At 35.7% G+C, this 19,024-nt stretch overlaps 1 protein-coding gene across 1 annotated transcript in view; it reads right to left on the bottom strand.

Moving 5' to 3' along the window:
- Positions 1–19,024, bottom strand: part of LOC145691798 (uncharacterized) — a 39,309-nt gene that overhangs the window by 4,954 nt on the left and 15,331 nt on the right. The window contains exons 7-11 of the mRNA XM_081767112.1: positions 17,339–17,404; positions 14,993–15,052; positions 6,098–6,169; positions 3,662–3,718; positions 1,882–1,944 (exon numbers count right to left, since the gene is read on the bottom strand). Of these exons, the coding sequence (XP_081623238.1) occupies positions 1,882–1,944; positions 3,662–3,718; positions 6,098–6,169; positions 14,993–15,052; positions 17,339–17,404 (318 nt within the window). The remainder of the gene's footprint in view (positions 1–1,881; positions 1,945–3,661; positions 3,719–6,097; positions 6,170–14,992; positions 15,053–17,338; positions 17,405–19,024) is intronic.

Below are 19,024 nucleotides of genomic sequence, written 5' to 3'. Positions count from 1 at the left end.
TAAAATTTTTGTTGGCAACAATGAGCGGATGTAAACGTTAGCGTCATAACCGCAAATCACGTGACGAAGATGGCGTCTACTCAAGAGAAAGCGCAGTGTGTGGGGTGGTTTTGTGAGTTAAAATCTAGTGTTTTGGTGAGAAGAAAATTCCGACAAAAATATCAGAAACAACCACCTGCAGGTTCAAGTATCAAGAGATGGTACGATATGTTCCTAGCTACCGGAAGTGTCTTGGACTTGCCTCGTAGCGGAAGGCCAACAACCAGTGTTGATGTGATTCAGTCCGTGCAGGAAAGCGTGTTGCGAAGTCCAAAGAAATCATTGAAACGCAGATCCTTGGAGCTGCGAGTGCCAATGACAACGCTACACAATATCGTTTGTAAGAAAATAAAGGCAAAGCCTTACAAGTTGAAACTTGTACAAGAATTGACGGAAGAAGACTGTGACATAAGAAGTGAGTTTTGTGAAATGCCATTCTTGGATTCCCGAAAAGACTTCAGCAATGTTTAGACGCAAATGGTGCTCATCTGGAGGTTTGGCGTTGAAAAAAATGCTTGGAAACAAAATTTCAGACTTTCTTATTAGTCTACTAAACGTTTTGTACAAATACAATAAATGGTTACAAAGTTACAGCTTTTTACTTTTTTGCAGGACTTTTAGAAGACCCTGTATTTGATATATCACCAGTTCTACAGCCTTAAGTATATCAGTGATCTTTGTGTCAAGCTTTGCTTGCTGTGCTTTTAGTTATAGCATTGATTTTGATCTTCTGTGAGCTTTCTGACTACTTCAAACAAGTTCTTCACTTTAAGCTTCGCAATTTTCTGTGAATTTCACTACCAAAAATGCTTCGAAAGGTATACAAAAGAACTAACACAAAACACAACTTTAGTAGTTGATGTTGCTAATGCCTTAGCACGGAAGAAACATAGAAAATAAGGCAAAGGAGAAGATTAAATATAAATTTGAAACTTAGTCGAACTGTTTGAAATACAGAACAGTTCTCAGTTTTCCATACAGGAAACTGTCGGATAAGGGATGGAAGATATTATCCCATTGTCTTAATTCTCCCTATCTTTTAGATAATTGTTGTATGTAACTAGTTCATATTTCGATGTATCACATAAACCTTTTTTTACTCTCTATATGAGGATCTTAGTCACACTGATCCTTAAGTACTGTTTGGAACGTAGTTTGGAACGGAAAATTTAACAAGATGTTCTACTTTAATAAAGTTATAAGTTATTAATTGTAGTTGGCAGCTTTGACAATGAAAGGTGTTTTAAATTAATGTTGTAGTTTGCATGACTTTTACTGTGTTTAGTTATGTTTGGAACTACAGTGGCCATCATAGTTTTAAAGAGTTCCTGCAAATATTTAGTTTCTTACTATTTATCACAATGCAATTCAGTTTGATAAAGCAGAGTTATATGCCTTATTTTCAGTAACATATTTACTTTTTTACAATATCTACAAAAGACCACTTCGTATACACCGTATATGGAGTGGGCGGCACGTAAAACTAGAATTATTGCAATTCCTTTCATATAGGTATAATCAGGTGAATATTACTGATGCATAGCCTATGGTTGTTTGTGGGTTCCTGTTCTTGAAATAGTCGAGTAAACTCAATGTTTTGTCAAAAAGAATGATACAAACTTGATTAAACTGTGCCTGATTACCTTCTCCTTGAATGGAAACTAAGGTATTTGACGATAGCTAATAAACAGATATAATACCTAATACATCAAACACAGCCGCTGGTGACGTGATGGTATTTCGTAAGCTGGTGGGGGTCCCAAATTTATTACCATAAGCCTTAACGAATATTCTATATTACACTAAATATAAAGCATGGGTATCGATTTTGTTAATACTTACTGACAATTCTTGACACATATTTAGCGAGGTCTGTACTATTGGCTGAGGTTCCTGTTTCCACATCTGAAATAAGGATAAAATCCTATAATTCCTTTATAGCGAATTAGAAGTTATGTTCTCTTCAGATTGACGGTAAGGCTGTAAGGATAAAATATTTCATAACCTTAAAAATGTCTAAAATTAGCACCTTCTACGTTTAACGTATACACAGTTTTATCGCAGATTAGAAATATCCAGACATACTTCCTTCTATATTTTCCGTTCAAATTCAAATAACAAGTAATCAGTTTTGGACAAAATTGTGAAAATGTGGCGCTGTCATTTCTTTCGACGTCACAAGCAGAGCAGTGGAAAGTCGGTCGGCTGCTTGTCAATCTTAGATCGAGAAATAAACAAGAAACTAGGATAATGTACAAAAATAATGTGATAATTTAATAAAAAATGAATATCTTCTTTCCATAATCTAACGTAAAAACATACTAGAATACTTTGAGTTTTGCACGGGGGTGTATGAATTGTAAGCTTTTCTTTACGTCTATAGATTATAATACTTCTGTGAACTGTGCACAACGTTCTTCTGCCTTGGATCGAGAGCCTCCCACTAACTCTTGCCCGTGATTTTCAGAATTTATTCTATGCACATTCTTTTTTCTTTTTTTTTTTTTTTAACTTTTATATATTGATTTCAGAAACTGCTTCTTATCGCAGCTTTAGTATCTTTCAGGAGGAAAATTGCGAAAGCAAGATTCTTCTTTAAAAATTCGAATGCAGCAATTTTTTAAAAAGTTGAACGTACCATGTTTATTTTTCAAGGTTAAAGAAGGTGATAGATGTTAATGAATGAAATGGTGGAATGAAGGTAGTAGAAGAACCCCGAGAAAAGTTACGCACACAGTATCCGCCTGCCACAAAAGCAACTTGGCATCAGGTGGTGTTAACCCAAGGACCTCACCATGAGGTAAACGCTCTATCACAGGGCTACCGTGATCTCAGGGGAATGTTATCCATAATTAATAGAATAGTATAGTATAGCGTAGTAAAATATTGGAATAGTATTAATAGTATAGTATTCAAATTAGATTTATTTTTCAAGATTCCCATATCTTCTTGTTTCCTATCAACTATAGAACGTATTCTTAATTAGTGTACTAATATAAAAAATGTGTGTTTTTGTCTGTGTCTGTCATTAGATTTTCACATAAAAGGAGCCACCCAGAGCCACCAAATGTTGTGCACTGACACATGACCAAATATAATCGAGTACGAAGCCTTTTTTCTTTTGATTTTCCACTCGAAGTGGGATCGATATTCTGCTGGTTCCAAAGTATAGAATATGTCATAAGCCTTGAAGTTATACAACACACACTACTCTGCTGTATTGCAGGTTGTATGCTGTTCAATCTGTGCTACGAACGAACACGTAAGCTGATAATTAATATTTTTTTAACGCATACACCAATTTTAATACCGCAGTTTCATGTCTTACTAAGTACATAGATTTTAGATTAGTACTCTATAAGTAGAATTGTTGTATACTGTATTGTGAAAAATGATTTTAATAACGAGAAATATATTGGTGACTCTTGAAGGAAATCATATAGATAAAACATTAAAATGTTATTCCTAGAAACTGGGGAATGAAAATTTATCAATGGTACTAATTCCTACATACAAAAATTAGAAATTCAAGTAAGTTTTCTTTTGTTAGTTTGAAGCGATAAAATATTAACTTTTAGTGATGTTAATTCACTGAAAAGCACACCTAATGTATTGTACTTACCTGTTATGTTAAAAATCTTAGAGAAGTCACTGTGTTCATGTTTGTCTTTCGATTCCTCTGCAAAATAAGAACATATTACTGAGTTACAAACAGATATAATACCACTTACAAGATTTTCAATATACATATATATATAGTGGCTCATTTTAATCTTTCTACGGAAATATCTAGAAAACGGTTAAACATAAGTAAACTAAACAAAAACTCAAATAGGAAATAACATGGGGCATATCGAATGGTGATGTTGTGCTGCTCTCCAGGGCCGCTCTTCGTGGGGGCCCGGGGCCCAACTTTAAAATTTTAAATAGAAACATGAGGCAAGTAACACCTTGTTCGATAGATCTTTAAAAACTAAAAAGCGATGTGGCAAAAGATTTTTCATATCGGTCACCGTATTCAAAAAGGCCGCCAAGATATGTTACCTGTATCAGATAAAGGTCCAGTACCACTAATATGAAAACGGCTGAACATAAATGAACCAAATAACAAATCAAATAGGAAATTCCATAGGGCAAATCGAATAATGTTGTCGCGGTGCCCCCAGGGCCGCCTTTCATAGAAGTCCAGGGCCCAACTTAGGAATTTTAAACTAAAATATGGGTCAATTGATATCTCGTTCGATAGATCTTCATATACTAAACAGCGTTGTGGCAAAAGATTGTTCATATGGGTCACAATTTTCATAATGACCGCCAAGACATGATGCTTGTATCAGATAAAACGTCCAGTACGTAAAAACCAACATATATATATATATATATATATATATATATATATATATATATGGTGGCCCATTTTAATCTTGTAAAGTAATATTTGAGTAGGTTCCTGTTGGTTATTGAAAGCTCGATCTAATAAATTACCCGATTATTTAAATTAAGAAATCCAGAAGAATATAATGATTATATAATCATTAAATTCTTCTGGATTTCTGAATTTAAATAATCGGTTAATTTATTAGATCGAGCTTTCAATAACCAACAGCTAACCTACTCAAGTATTACATCACTTTTTGATTTTTGTACCACTTCATTCTTCGTTAGAACACTCTACCTAGTAGTGCAGCTCACTAACATATTACTGAATGATCCGTATCGTATTTTTCTGTGGATACATGATAATGGAAAAAAAGAAAGGAAATTGGCCATCTTCACATTCTTATTGTACACAGTATCAAAATCATATTCGATAAGGTTTAAAAAAAAAAATTCCTGCATCCGTGGCAAAGCAGTGTCCGGCGGACCTTTAGTACTTAAGATCCACCTGATTAGCTGAGAATCCATTACTATTTTAAATTTTCTACCGAACAGACAATTGTGGTACTTGCAAACATCGAAGATTACTGCTAATGTCTGCCGTTCTAACTACGTGTAATTCTTAGTGATCCGTCATATGGTTCCAGCACTGAAGATGCTATCAAATCATACGTCGCATGAATAGCGGAGACAACGGCTCGTGTATCAGTTATAAAGGTTACTGGCTTTGAATGACAAACCAAGGATAGAAATTCTGGTTTACTCATATCTGTAGCGAAAATGTAATTGCTCCAGAATTGTTATATTAGCTAAATGGTGTAAAGACAGGTTATCCGGTCAGTAAATTCATATACTAAAAAATCTACTATTTCTATTTTACAAATTAAGAGATTTATTATTCAAGAATCTACAAGAAATTGAATTATCTAGTTCCAAAACAACTCTTGTCTTTGTACAGAAAATCCCAGAAAACCGAGAAAAACTGTAGGATCGATACGTTTTGAAGAACTGGATATATTTTAGGATGTTCAGGTTTTTTACATGAAGTATTTCCAGTTCTACAAAACATGCAGATCCTACAGTTTTTTCCCAGGTTTTCTGGGATTTTCTGTAAATAGGCAAGAGCCGATTTGGAACTGGAAAACTCATATAGACAAAAATAAATGGGGATAATTTAACTTATAATCTGTTTTAATGATTTCCATCACTAATTTCTCAAGAATTCAATATCTTGTTCTACGCATATCAACAAACCAAATTCATTTTTCATAAACACACAAAATATTTCTGATATACACAAGCAACACTTCATTCGATAATTTAGAAGTAAATGAACATTTCATTCTAACAATGAGAATAAGATCAAGCGAGCCTAAGTTTCATTGAGGATTGCGAACTTCAGGTAATGGGCGACTCGTTGATCCCGCTCCCACACTAGTTTGGGTAACCTCAATTGTATAATTACTATCTCTTTCTAGTATTGCTTCGAATCACCCATAAATGGAATACATACTTGTACTATACAAAACGATAGTTTTTACAACATTTTTAGTATTGCAAACAGTGTGTGCGGCCACACTACTGTTTTACAATAATTTTACCAAACGCAAAGAGCTTTTGAATATTCTGTAGAATTTTAAAGGAAAATCTAAAAAGTAAGTTAAGAAAATAAGTTACTTACGTTCAGATTTCGACTCCAATTTGTCTTTCGCTTTGTCACCAACTGAATTCGTTATAAATTCAATTATTCCATCTAGTTAAAGAAATTAAGAAAAACTGTAAATAAAATTCTTATCTGATAGTTCAAGGTCAAATAGTAATAGTGAAGGAAATTACTTTTTTTTTTACAATTATAGAAATCTTACATAGACTACATTTATGTTATCATATACGAATCTTACTGCATAGCAAAAGATAAAAGTAAAATTTTTAAAATTCACATTTAAACCTATACAGGATGAAGCATTTATAATATCCAACCGTCATAACGGAGAACCGCAAGAGGGAAAGAAGCGAAAATTTACTCGAAATAACTATGATGACGGAGATATCTTCGTGTATATTAAGGAGCAACACCCATGGAATAGTGTTGCCAATTAAATATAAAGTTATCTTTTTTTAATGGCACTCTGTCAGATTATTACATATTTCAAACATGCACATTAAACGAAAATCTGAAACACCACAATCATTATACACTGTTGCATACTAAGAAAGATATAGTATCACAAACATCCAAAGTTTGGAAATCTCTACCATATTTACTGCAGAACAGACACGTATGTTGCAATGGACACTCAAAGTACTTTAGAGTTGAATATCATGATCGTGTTGTGACATGTTTCGAATAAATAGGAACGAAGATACAAGTTGTGGAATATTTGATGCTTTGCAAAAGGTTTTACTTTTTTTTTAAATGCTTAGGTAAGTATTATAGCTACGTAGTTGTATGGTTTGCAATGGACCTACAAATTATTTTGCGATTTACAGTACATCGATATCTCAAATTATTCCGGAGATATTATAAACATTTAAAAAGATCGCGATAGTGCTTATAATGGCGTATATGTGAAAAAATATTTAAAATGGCTGTGGATTTCCCTTTCTTTTATTACATTATAGCAATAGATTTTAGTAGTTGTACTTAAAATTTTGTCATAATTACATAATTAAAGCAATGTTGCAAACTTTACCTATGTGTGTCATATCTCAGAACGGTTGAAACGTTTAATTGCTGTAAACGGTAGAATGTTTTGTTTGTCTATTGAAACGCACACACACACACTTACATATGATACTTATATGCATTCTTTCGAAATAACACCTTTCAAAGAAATTCAAATTTTCAACCCACTGTAACTTTGTTACTATTTATTCGAAATACTTCATGCTATGAACACGGAATCCAGCACTAAGATACTTTAGATGTGTATTGCAACGTCCGTCTACGTGACACTGTAACAGTGGTACAGGCTTCCAAACTTTGGGTGCTTATAATACTATAGCGTCCTAAGATTGTAACACTGATTAGTTTTACTTACCTTACCATACAGCTCTAGAGCCCTGGGTGGGATTTGGCTTCATTCACCAGGCGCCTCCATTCTTCTCTGTTCTTTGTTTATCCTTTCCAGTTCTTAACTTTCAATATTCTCAGATCCTTGTTTAAATCCTCGTACCATCTTTGTTTTCTTCTCTTGGAAAATATCTTTTCATGTATTATCTTCTTTGCTAGTCGTCCTTCTTCCATTCTTTCTGTATGTCCCCTCTAGCGCAGCCGTTGCGCATTTATAAACCGTACAATATCTTCTCCTCTTAAGATGTCTTCTATTTCTTTGTTGGTTCTGCTTCTCCATTCGTTATTGTCTCTGATTGGTCCGAAAATCTTACTAATTACTTTCCTTTCGAATATTCGTAGTTTTTCTTCGTTTTCTTTAGATAACGTCCATATTTCTGCGCTGAAGATGACTATCGGTCTAATTGTCGTTTGGTAAGTCTTCATCTTGGTTTGCCTGCCAATGCTTTTGTTTTTGAGTATTTGCGCATTATCATAATACGCCTTGTTTCCTGCTAGAGTTCTTTCTTTGATTGTAGCTGTCATGTTATTCCTGTTGTCTATTGTCACTTCTAAATATCTAAATCTGTCTACTTCTTCAAATGTTTTGTTTCCTATTACAAACCTTCCCTTTCTTCTCTTATTTTTATCTGATGTTATCTGCATGTATTTTGCTTTTTCAATGTTTACTTGCAGGCGCAGTGGATTCGTTAGTTCCTCTTGTTCGTTGTATAGCTTCCTGAGTTCGTATTCCGTTCTCGTCAAGATGGCGATGTCATCTGCATAGGCGCATATTTGGCTGGTTTTAATTGTGCCTCTTTTATCTATTTCTCGTATTGCAATATGCAAGCCTATTATCAATAATGTTGTCGACAGCCCATCTCCCTGTTTTACTCCCTTTTATACTCGAATTCTTCTCCTCTTCTGTGTTCTATTTTCACTTTTGCTGTAGTTTGTTCCAGGATAATTTTAACCAAGTTGCTCAGTTTCGGAGGGATCTTGAAATGTTCTAGTCTCTGCAGAAGACCACTTCTATCTATATTGTCGAATGCTTGTTTGAAGTCTATGAACAGAATGTGTATATCTATTCCATGTTCGTTGCATTTTTCTATTGCCTGTTTCATCACAAATAGCTGATCTGTAGTCCCTCTGTTTATTCTAAATCCACTCTGGTACTCTCAGATTATTCCTTCTGTAAATCTCTTTATTCTGTTATTAAGTATGCTTGTAAATATTTTATAGACTGTATTCAGTAGCTCTATTCCCCTGTAATTTGAGCAGTCTGTTTTGTCTCCTTTCTTGTGTATTGGACGTAGTATCCCCACTTTCCAGTCTGATGGTATTGTTTCTTCTTCCCAGATTCGTCTGATCATGATGCCTATTTCCTTCATCAACTCTGTGCGTATATTTTATTAGCTCCGCTGTTATATTGTCTTCTCCGGGCTTTTTGTTGCTTTTAAGTTTTCTGATAGCATTCTCTACTTCTTCATCGCTTGGTATTTCTACTTGTTGATGCTCTACGATATTTTCTCTCTCCATTACTTTCAATTGTAGTATTTCTCTTTCTTCTGTTTCTGATGTTGGATTTAGCTACTTTTAAAAAGTATTACGTTCATCTTTGTATGGTACCCTGTTCATCGGATATTATGTTTCCTTTTTCGTCTTTACATCCAATCAGTTGTGACTGGAATCCCTTGTTCATGCTTTTGACTGCTATGTATAATTTCCTTGTTTCGTTTCTTCCACTCATCTCTTCAATTTCTTCTATTCGTCGTTTCACCATGTCTCGTTTCTTCTTTCTACATAGTTTGTTTGCCTGCCTTCTCATTTCTTTATATTCTTCTATGCTTGCTCTCGTTGATCTTTGTATCATTTTCTTTCTTGCTTCGTTTTTCTTTTCTATTGCCTCTTGGCATTCCTCGTGGAGCCACTGTTGTCTTTTTGGTTTTCTCCGTCGTCCTACCGTTTCTTCTGCTGTTTCTGTTATTATTTCTTGGATTTTATTCCATTGTTCTTGCACTGTTGATATTCTTTGTTCTCCTGATTGATGTGCCAAATTTTATCCTTATCCTTCGTTTATATTCCTCTTTCTTTTTCCTGATTTTTAGTTGGTCTATGTTCCACTTTATTTTCCTATTTTCCCTATATACCAATTTCCTACTATTCTTCTCTCTAAGTTTAACTTTGACCAGATAATGATCTGTGTCGCAGTTGTATCCTCTGTAGCTTCTTGTGCCCATTATAGATGAGGAGTGTCTATTATTAATGATCTATCTTATGATTAATCTATGATATATCATGATCTATCTGATCTATGAACATGATCTATTTGATTGACCGTCGTGCCATCCGGTGACGCCCACGTTCCTAGATGTACTCTCTTGTGAGGGAAGCATGTCCTTTTAATTGTGAGATGGTTCTCTATTGCAAACTGAATGAGTAGGTTGCCATTGTCGTTACCTTCTTCTTGCAGTGAATGTTTTTCTTTAACTTTGATTCGTGCATCATTTTTTCCTACTTTTGCATTGAAATCTCCGATTACTATTACTATGTCGTATCTGGGAATCCTGTTACACGTCTCTTCTAGTTTCTCGTAGAAGTCTTCCTTTATTGCCGTGTCTGTGTCTTCTGTTGGGGCATGTACTGTTACGATGGTGATGTTTCTGAATCTTCCTTTCATCCTTACAAGTTAGTTTACTTATTCTCTCGTTTATTGCTGAAAATTTCAGTACGTTATTTCTGACATACTTAGCTATCATAAAGCCTGTACCAAATTGACCAGTTTTTCCTTGTGTTCCGCTGTAGTAGGTAAAGTAATTTTCGTTATTAATTTTTCCCGTGTCTGCCCATCTTATCTCTTGAAGTGCTATAACATCTATGTCCTTCATGACTGTTTCTCGTGCTATTTCTTCTGCTTTACTTGGTATTAACATTGATTGGACGTTCCACGTCGCTATACTCAGATCCTTCTGCCATTTCCTAGTAATATCCATTGAATCCTTCTCATTTTTCCGAGGCTCTGGTTTCTGTTTCTGAACGAATTATATTTTTCTGTGATTGGGTCGTTAGCCCTATGCACAACCCCCAACCTGGAGGACCAGGAGTTTTCTCTCGGGGTCCTCTTCCCCTAGCCTTTGTGGATCTCTCCATTAACTGCAAGGCAGCAGTGCTGGTTTTGGTCCACCCAGGAAATTTCCGGTACCCACTGTATCTGGTAGGCTTTCCCCTATCCGCCACCTGCGAAGGTGCCTGTTGGGAGTCCAGCAACTCCCCCAGGATTGTGGTAGTCTACGTTTCTATTTAACATGTAGACTTGAAATATGGAATAATCTGATGTAGTGTTATTTTAAAGAAACTTTATATCGGGTTGACAACACTGTTCACTGAGTGTTGTTGCCTATTATGTGCAAAGGTGTCTCCTCCTATTCCTTCCAGCAAAGTTTTGCTTGTCTCCCTGTTTAGATTATCACTGTTGGACAGTATAAATTCTTCACCCTGTGTATTTCTATTAGTAATTTCCGATTCTCTAAAGTGTTGAATTAAGATTGCCTATGACACAGTAGTTAAAGCTGCCGATTTTCTAAACTGTTCAATTAGGATTGCCTATGAGATAAGAGTTAAGGCTGCCGATTTTCTAAACTGTTCAATTAAGATTGCCTAGGAGACAATAGTTAAGACTGTCTTATCTCAAAATGGTGTCTTGAATTATTTTATTTTACTTATACACATTTCGCGGCATTACTGCAATTTGTGGTATTAAATCCGTCACATATGAGGGAAGACGTTTCTCGGTGAGCACACTACTAGACGAAGGAAAGAAGGAAGAAATGGGGAAGAACGTAAATGATCTGGGAGCTCTATGTTAGGTACGTCCCTGTAGTCGCTTAGTGTGTATGAGTAAAAGCCATGAGAAACTTCACTCCACACCTCTTTGACGGAATGTCTCTACTGGGAATCGGACCCGTGATTATTTACCTCAAAACCGATAGCGTTAGCGAATACGCTACGCAGGGTTACTAAAGGGTGCCTTGAAAGTGATGTGTTATCTTGAAACTTGAATCTGTTTCTATTGGAAGAATTGTCTCGTCTCATCTTATCTTATCAGCAAATACTAAATCCATTTCTTCAACAAATGCAAAGTTACAAACTCCATAGTTAGAATGCTTTGTTCTAACTTCACCATAATAGAGGACTTCTGAAAGAAGCGTGTTTAAAACTAATGTATTGTTATTAATCGTCTCCTTTCAGGTCACCTAGTTAAGCAAATAAGAAATCGCAATGAAGTTAATTACAAAATCTGATAAACAATCTTTTGCTCGATATCAAACTAATAGTAGCGATATCATGCGGCGAAATTCAACTCTGAATGACCTCGCTGTTGCTTTCCAACTTATTTTTACATAAATGTGTGTGTAGATAGCAGGAATGAGCTTCCATTTATGACGCTGCTACAGCAGGAACAGAACTACTTAAATAGTGTGCGAAAATATGGAATTGTTGTTCCGAATTTATAGAGCATATAAAAATGTTTTTAAAATATAATAGTTGTAAATATTTAATAATTAAACTTTCATTTCTTCCCAGAAATAAAATAAAAGCAAGTAAGAGTGCAATACGTACACCAAATGATAGAGTTTGGTTAGGGTATAAGCCATATTTTCTGAAGTAATAATGAAACCGGAAGTTGTGGTAGGTTTCTACCATTTCCAGTTTAAGTAGAGAGATTAGAAGGATAGAATATATCTTTGTAATGCTTAATTGGTTGCAGAAAATCTTTACTTGTTGTTTATGACCGTTTTTCATTCTATAGCAAACAAAAGAAAAAAAAGGAAGTGATTTGTTTCTGTCGCTTCCAAATTGAACAATACCACTATCAACGAAATATATTCCTAACATCAGTGTTGGGTAAGTTACTTGTAAAAATGTAACGCGTTACAAGTTACTTTACTTTCTCTTAAAATGTAACGCGTTAGTAACGCGTTACTTGCCCCCAAAAAGTAACTATTACTTTACTTCGAAAGTAACGCGTTACTAACGCGTTACTTTTAGGTCCGAAACTTTAAAAATGTGAAAAAAATATGACTTCAATTTTCCGTACTGCTATTACTACCACTATAATAATAATAATAATAATAATAATAATAATAATAATAATAATAATAATAATAATAATAATAATAATAATAATAATAATAATTATTATTATTATTATTATTATTATTATTATTATTATTATTATTATTATTATTATAACAACATTGTATATAAAAATGAAAGATAGGCGGTTTGTATTTGAATACTAAAAAAACTAATTGATTGCCATCCTCGGTAGTCGTGAAGTCTAGGATTCAAGGACATTGTTCACGAGCTTCTGAATTTAGGTTGAGTATTCGGGCTCGAGCCAAACAATGTTAAAAGTTATAGGTCACTGGCCAAATATCTTCAAAACTGCTCGACCCGGGTTTAGAATTTTCAAGGACTCGAGCAGCTCGGCTCACACCTCATTCACTATCGACCCGAACCGAGAAGTGAGCCGAGCCAACAGCTCACCCAACCGACTCGGCTACAGCCCTCGGCTCAGTTGAGCCGAACCGAGCAAATGGCTCATCCCTACCAAGCCAGCTCGAGCCGATGGTTTACCCCAAGTGAGCCGGCTCGAGCCATCTTCTCAGTTGAGCCGAGCCGAGCTGAGCTTGTTATAAAAAATCTCTTGTGGTCTCGCTATCGAGACGAGACGAGATGCGAGCAGTGTCCCCTCTCGTGAGCAACAATAAAAGTATTCCATATTACTGTTTAGCTTACATTTCTCATGGCTTTCGTTTTCTAGTGTAGGCCATGATTTCAAGACGACTTAAACGAACGAGCCATGTATCGAACTCGACTGGACTCTAAACTCGACGTGAAAAACTGAATCGGCTCGGAACTCGACTCGAAGATATTACCCTTGACTTGACTCGAAACTCGACTTGAATGCGAGTCGAGTCGAGTTTTAGCTTGACTCGTGCTCATCCCTATGCGTTAGAAAAGTGGTTGCTTATTAACATTTCTGCTAAACTAATTTTATAATAATAACAATGTTGTTATGTAAAATTAACAATAAAGACTATAGAGAAACATTACACTACTCTATAATCAACTGGACTGTAGGATAAGCAAACTGATCTGAAAGAATTCCAATATCGCATACCATCAGCAAACTATTTTCTACTAAAAAAGTAGTCCTGCTCATCAGAACACAGTTTATTCATATTAAACCCTTATTGTAAATCGTTAATTATGGCACCCTAGTTGTTGATAAATATTTTCTGCCGTGACACTTCAGACACTTTACTTTTAAATTCTGTCCACCATCATCCTCAGTTCTTAAGAAAAAAGTATTCTTTCAAATGTGCGAACGGTAAAATATTTTCGTTCTCCATCTTTATAAAAACAATACCAATCAAAGTAAAATAGACTACCGACACCATTTCACTTCTAGTTCACTCACTGAATGTATTGATTTGGAGCTGGCAAAATCTACGACAAAATCTTCCAGGTGCTTGCAATCAGTACACGTGATTTCCCTAAGGCTGTCCTCATCTTCAAAAAACTGCAAGTGGCACTACGAACTTATCTGTTTCTCTGTGTGTCTGTGACTGTCGGTCACTGACATAACGTAGTTCACGCTCGATTGTTTCATTCTGAGAAATTCACTTACAGGAAAGAAACATTTGTTTCTGAAAAAAATGTACATATATTGTAGTTACTCATCCGAAATGTAACGCGAAAAAAGTAACGCAAACTAGGTACGTTACTTAAAAATTTGAAACGCGTTACCGTTACAGTTACTTTGGAAAAAATGTAACGCGTTACTAGGAAACGTTACTTAAAAAGTAACGCGTTACAAGTAACGCGTTACTTGCGTTATGTTACTTCCCAACACTGCCTAACATAAAAGTCTCTATACATAGTCATTTATCAAAAAGTACTTGATGGGTTTTGTCTTCCAGACAGATGGACACATGAATTGACAGCGTAAATATATAGATGATTAATTCACACCTACTTGCCATTCACATGTCACGCACCGTCCGAGCCGTGATCTACCAAGTTTATTTTCAGATTTTCTCATTGAAAATTCATTGGGTTGTCTTTTTTGATTCACATATGACGTGTCATGCCTGTGCCGTTTCCATGCCGTGCTCCGACAAACCACCTTGAAGAGAAATCACCTTGGTCGTGGCTCATCGGCCGCGATCCTTCGGCTTTTTTCGGATCACACGAAGCGACACGAAGTTGACTAGAACCAAGGGAAATGATGAAGAAGCAGTAGCGGTACGGCATACTTGTGAATGGTTGCGGCCGTGCTATGGACGGAGCATGGCAGGGGTACGGCACACTATCTGTGATTTAACCTAAAGAAGTAAAGCAAACTCCTTATAAAGTATATTCTAGTAAATTCTATCAAGTAGCAAATACCAAATGATAGCCTATAAGGAATTAATGTTTACTTAATAGGAAAATGCACTTAAATGCAATACTTACCAACTAAAGCAGATGCTCTTGAGTCTTGATCATTACCACCGTTATTGTGTGTTGAGAACCCTGGAAAAAATACTGCTAATTAAAACTAATTAACTTATTTCTTTTATTACTTTAATAGCTTAAAAAGTTACAAAAAATAGTCCCATTGGAATAGTGAGAAACCAGAGAAAATAATATACCGAAAGTCATTTAAGTTCTGAATACTTTCATCCACGAATTATGGTATATTAACCTTTAACAATATATCATGATTAATATGCATGAGGTAGAGCTCTGAAACATTTACTCTTGGTTATTACCTACGCACAGAATTGTACCGGTACATGAGTGTCTAGAAGCGTAATTTTAAAAAATAATTTTAATGCAAGATCAACAGCTTATCGTTCACTTAGACCGACGTAACCGACCACTCGCACTTAAGACCGTTGTATAGCTTAGGTTAGGTGGTTTTTGTTATTATTATTATAAATGAGTTTCGTTTCACTATGAGAAACTACGGTAGACTTCCGAATTATGGTAATTCAATACTCAAACTTAAAGTACTAGTGCATATATAACTACTAGTTCAATAGATTAATAAGATCAAAGATAGAGCGTGTTTTATAGACACTGAATCCATATTAAAAAGCCATTACTCTATGTCCTACTATTTTTGTTCTATGGCAATAAAGACTGAAGCTACAAATCATTAATTGGAACCAGTTCTGAATTTAATAGTTGGGTAAGTGAGGAGACAGAACCTACTCTTGGGAATCTACGAAAATCAGTATTGATTTAGATTTCTGGGCTTTCGGCATCTATGGCCATTTAGCCCGTCACGTTTCAGGGATGACGTCCCTCGGCGTCCCACACTATCGAAAGGGAAAGGGAAGGAAGGAAGCGACCTGGGACCCATAAATGAGGTACCACTCCGGCATTTGCCAGGTGTGAATAAGGAAAACCCAGGAAAATCTCATTCAGGATGACTGGCCTGAAAAAGCTTTTTACATTTTGCGACCTAGTGCCCTCACCGGAAATCGAACCCGGGACTGCTCGCACCAAAGGCGACATCGTTAGGCGGGGCCACAAATAGAGGATTAGTTGTAAAAGCGAAACGAGAAGCTGCGTCTTGATATCTCTTAAAAGTTTTTCTGTATGGAAATCAGCATTTAAGCCGGAAGTTGTAGTAAATTTCAACCGGTTCCGGTTTTGGTAGAGATTTTCGGCTTGTGATGGTGTATTCTTTTAATATCCTGAAATATTTGCAGAAAATCTTTTGTTGCTAGGACGTTAAATGTTGAAACAGGAAATGCCTTATCTCAAGCACTTCTCGTTTGAACGAAAAGTTAACGAATGAGATTAAACCTCTTCTTGGGACACTGAATCAATTGCGAGAAATCACATCTCGATATCTCTTCCCGTTTTTACTCTGTCTACAGATGGACGGATAAAGCCGTCCTATAAGCCTTCCGAGACTTCTGCATAGCATGGTTTGGAAATCTATTAAATGGCGTGTGGAATAAAATTATTTTCAACAGAGCTCTGAAAATGGGATAATTTAAAAACAGACACAGACACATGTGATTTTCTGCGATTAATGATAAACCAGACATTTATTAAATTAATCAACTTAGCTACAAAAACGAAATTCTCTTTTGCTATTTTAGTTATTGTAGTTAATACGTTTTATCGTATACGTTTCATTTTACGTTTCATTTTTATTACACCATACCTCGACAGCTTCACGTTAAGTGCATACCACTTGTCTACAACAGGTAAGCAGGTTTGCAAATAAATACATGACTTTGTTATACGTAGTTAGTATATTCAAATTCACATCCGATGAAGAATTGAAAGGTATGAGGATACGGTTGCAAGTCACAACTATAGGCATAGTAAAATACTTAAACTTGGCAACGGTGAAAATAGAGGGAAAAATTTGTATGTTGGCTTGGCTATGAGTATAAAATTAGAAGAGACCAAAAGTGAACAGTTTACATATTTCATTTCAGAATATAGCTACAGATTAAAATTAGACCTACGTAAATTAATTTTAAAAAATGTGGAATTTAACAATATACTCAAAGCTTTTATCACTAAATATGGCTTGGGAAGAGGAAAACTAGCATCTTGGCAAGGATATTTCAGTGGATTTATTTGAAGGCATCAAAATGTAATTGAGGGGGGGATTGTCCGGTAATTTGCACCCTGCTGTACTCTATAGTAGGCTTTATCATCGGTCAATTTACGCGGTCAATTTACGGCCTAAATCGAATCGGTCGAGCAGTCAGAACCGAAGTGAGTTGTAAGTCGACGACAAACTGTACACAAAATTATCTGAAATAATTAAACAAAAGGATTGCTTACTGCTATTCGTTTTCACAGGCGTCTTACTAGACGAGAACCACTTCGGAATTTTGGGAATTCCAAAACCTGGAAAAGAGAAGAAAAAGCAAGGATGTTATAAAATAGAGGATCTGCCCAAACAACAAAATCGTGAAGCAATACGTCATAGCTTCGCCACACCTACTCTGTCCACTCCGCGCCACTAATATCACAATGTTTCGAGCCAACAATCATGGCAGAAAGGAGAGTAGTTAATCAGACGTGTCAGCTCAGACGATGTTCGGTTGTTTTTTGGCTTCATTGACTTCATATGATGAAGATACGTATGGGCAGATCCTCTATCTTATGACATCCTTGAGTAAAAGTATTCAGACATTTTTTTAATCAAAAGCAATGGAACTGATTTGTTTGACATTGTAATTTTATCTGTTACATACGAAAGAAACTTATTTAACTCACCGAGGATTGTCACAAGCGACTACCGTTTTAAAAAAAAAATCAGGTGGTGGTATTCGCCATCAAGCTACATGTTATTCAGCACGTTTTGATTGGCTGCAAAGACGCGTCAGAACTTAAACAAGTGGACGAAATTAGAAGGTGTTGTCATCTATTAATCTACTATCTCTTATATGCAAATAAGATACTTTGTTTCCACTCTTTAAATCGATTTAAATGAGAAATTCATTATATAAGTACAAGAAGAAAAAATACTACAAGAACTCTATTATTTTTAAACAACCTCCAAAGAAATAAAGGTACCGCTTCTGCGTTTTGTTGCTTACCACCAGAAAAAAAAAAAACATAGCAAGTGAGGATTGTGAAGTGTCATTGCATGTCCTGTATTCAATACATACATTATATTCTTATAAATAGCTGAATGCCTATTCCAAACCTGGGATCTTTTTTCAACGGATTATACCTTCCTTGTTTAACATAGATTGAGATTCCTCCTGCGGTTACGCTAAATGGCGTCAGAGAAAATTCCTCTGCAAATAAAACAGATGTATCATTTGTGACTCATCCATCTTAACATAAAAAGAAAAAATAAAAAGGTAAAAATGGGTGCGTTATTTTCCGCTATGTGGAACTATTTATTAGCTTTAATTCCAGTCATTACAAATTCATCTGAGTTAAAGGCATAAACATGTAGGATGAGTCAGAAGAACTATATCTTGGATGCGATATTATCAAAAGTGTTAAGTTTGTCTTGTAAAGAACATTTCCATATTAACATATCTTCATTTAACATTTTCCCAACGTCATTTGGTATTTTAAGCTGTGGTTTGATAGTGGAGCTATGAAAGGCCGTGTGATCATGTCGTAGAATTGTGCATAGTATGACTGGAGACGTGTCGGTGGTCTATCGGTGATGGAAGGTAAAAGGTTTCCACAGCAGACATGTCCCCAGATGCCTCGCAACGCACAGAGAAGCGCGTGGGCAGAAAGATGGTTCCAAATTTCTTTGACAGGAAGACGAGTCTCTGTACAATAGAAAGCACCACTGCTCTTTATATCAGCGCACAAGCACTAGACAATCAATTCTTGGAAGGATATCTCACGTATTCCCGCGTTCCTGTCGCAGGATGCTTAAACACGTTTTCGTAGCTTTTACGTTAAGTAGTTGAGAGAGTCTGCACTGGCATGGGTAATAATACTGTAGAAGGTAGAGTAGTTTTTACCTCAGATGGTGACAATCGTGTGCTTGTC

Source organism: Thermobia domestica, chromosome 8 (genome assembly GCF_964235325.1).
Source record: "Thermobia domestica chromosome 8, izTheDome1.hap1.1, whole genome shotgun sequence".
Lineage (NCBI taxonomy): Eukaryota > Metazoa > Arthropoda > Insecta > Zygentoma > Lepismatidae > Thermobia > Thermobia domestica.
This window is presented reverse-complemented; position numbering and strand designations above follow the sequence as displayed.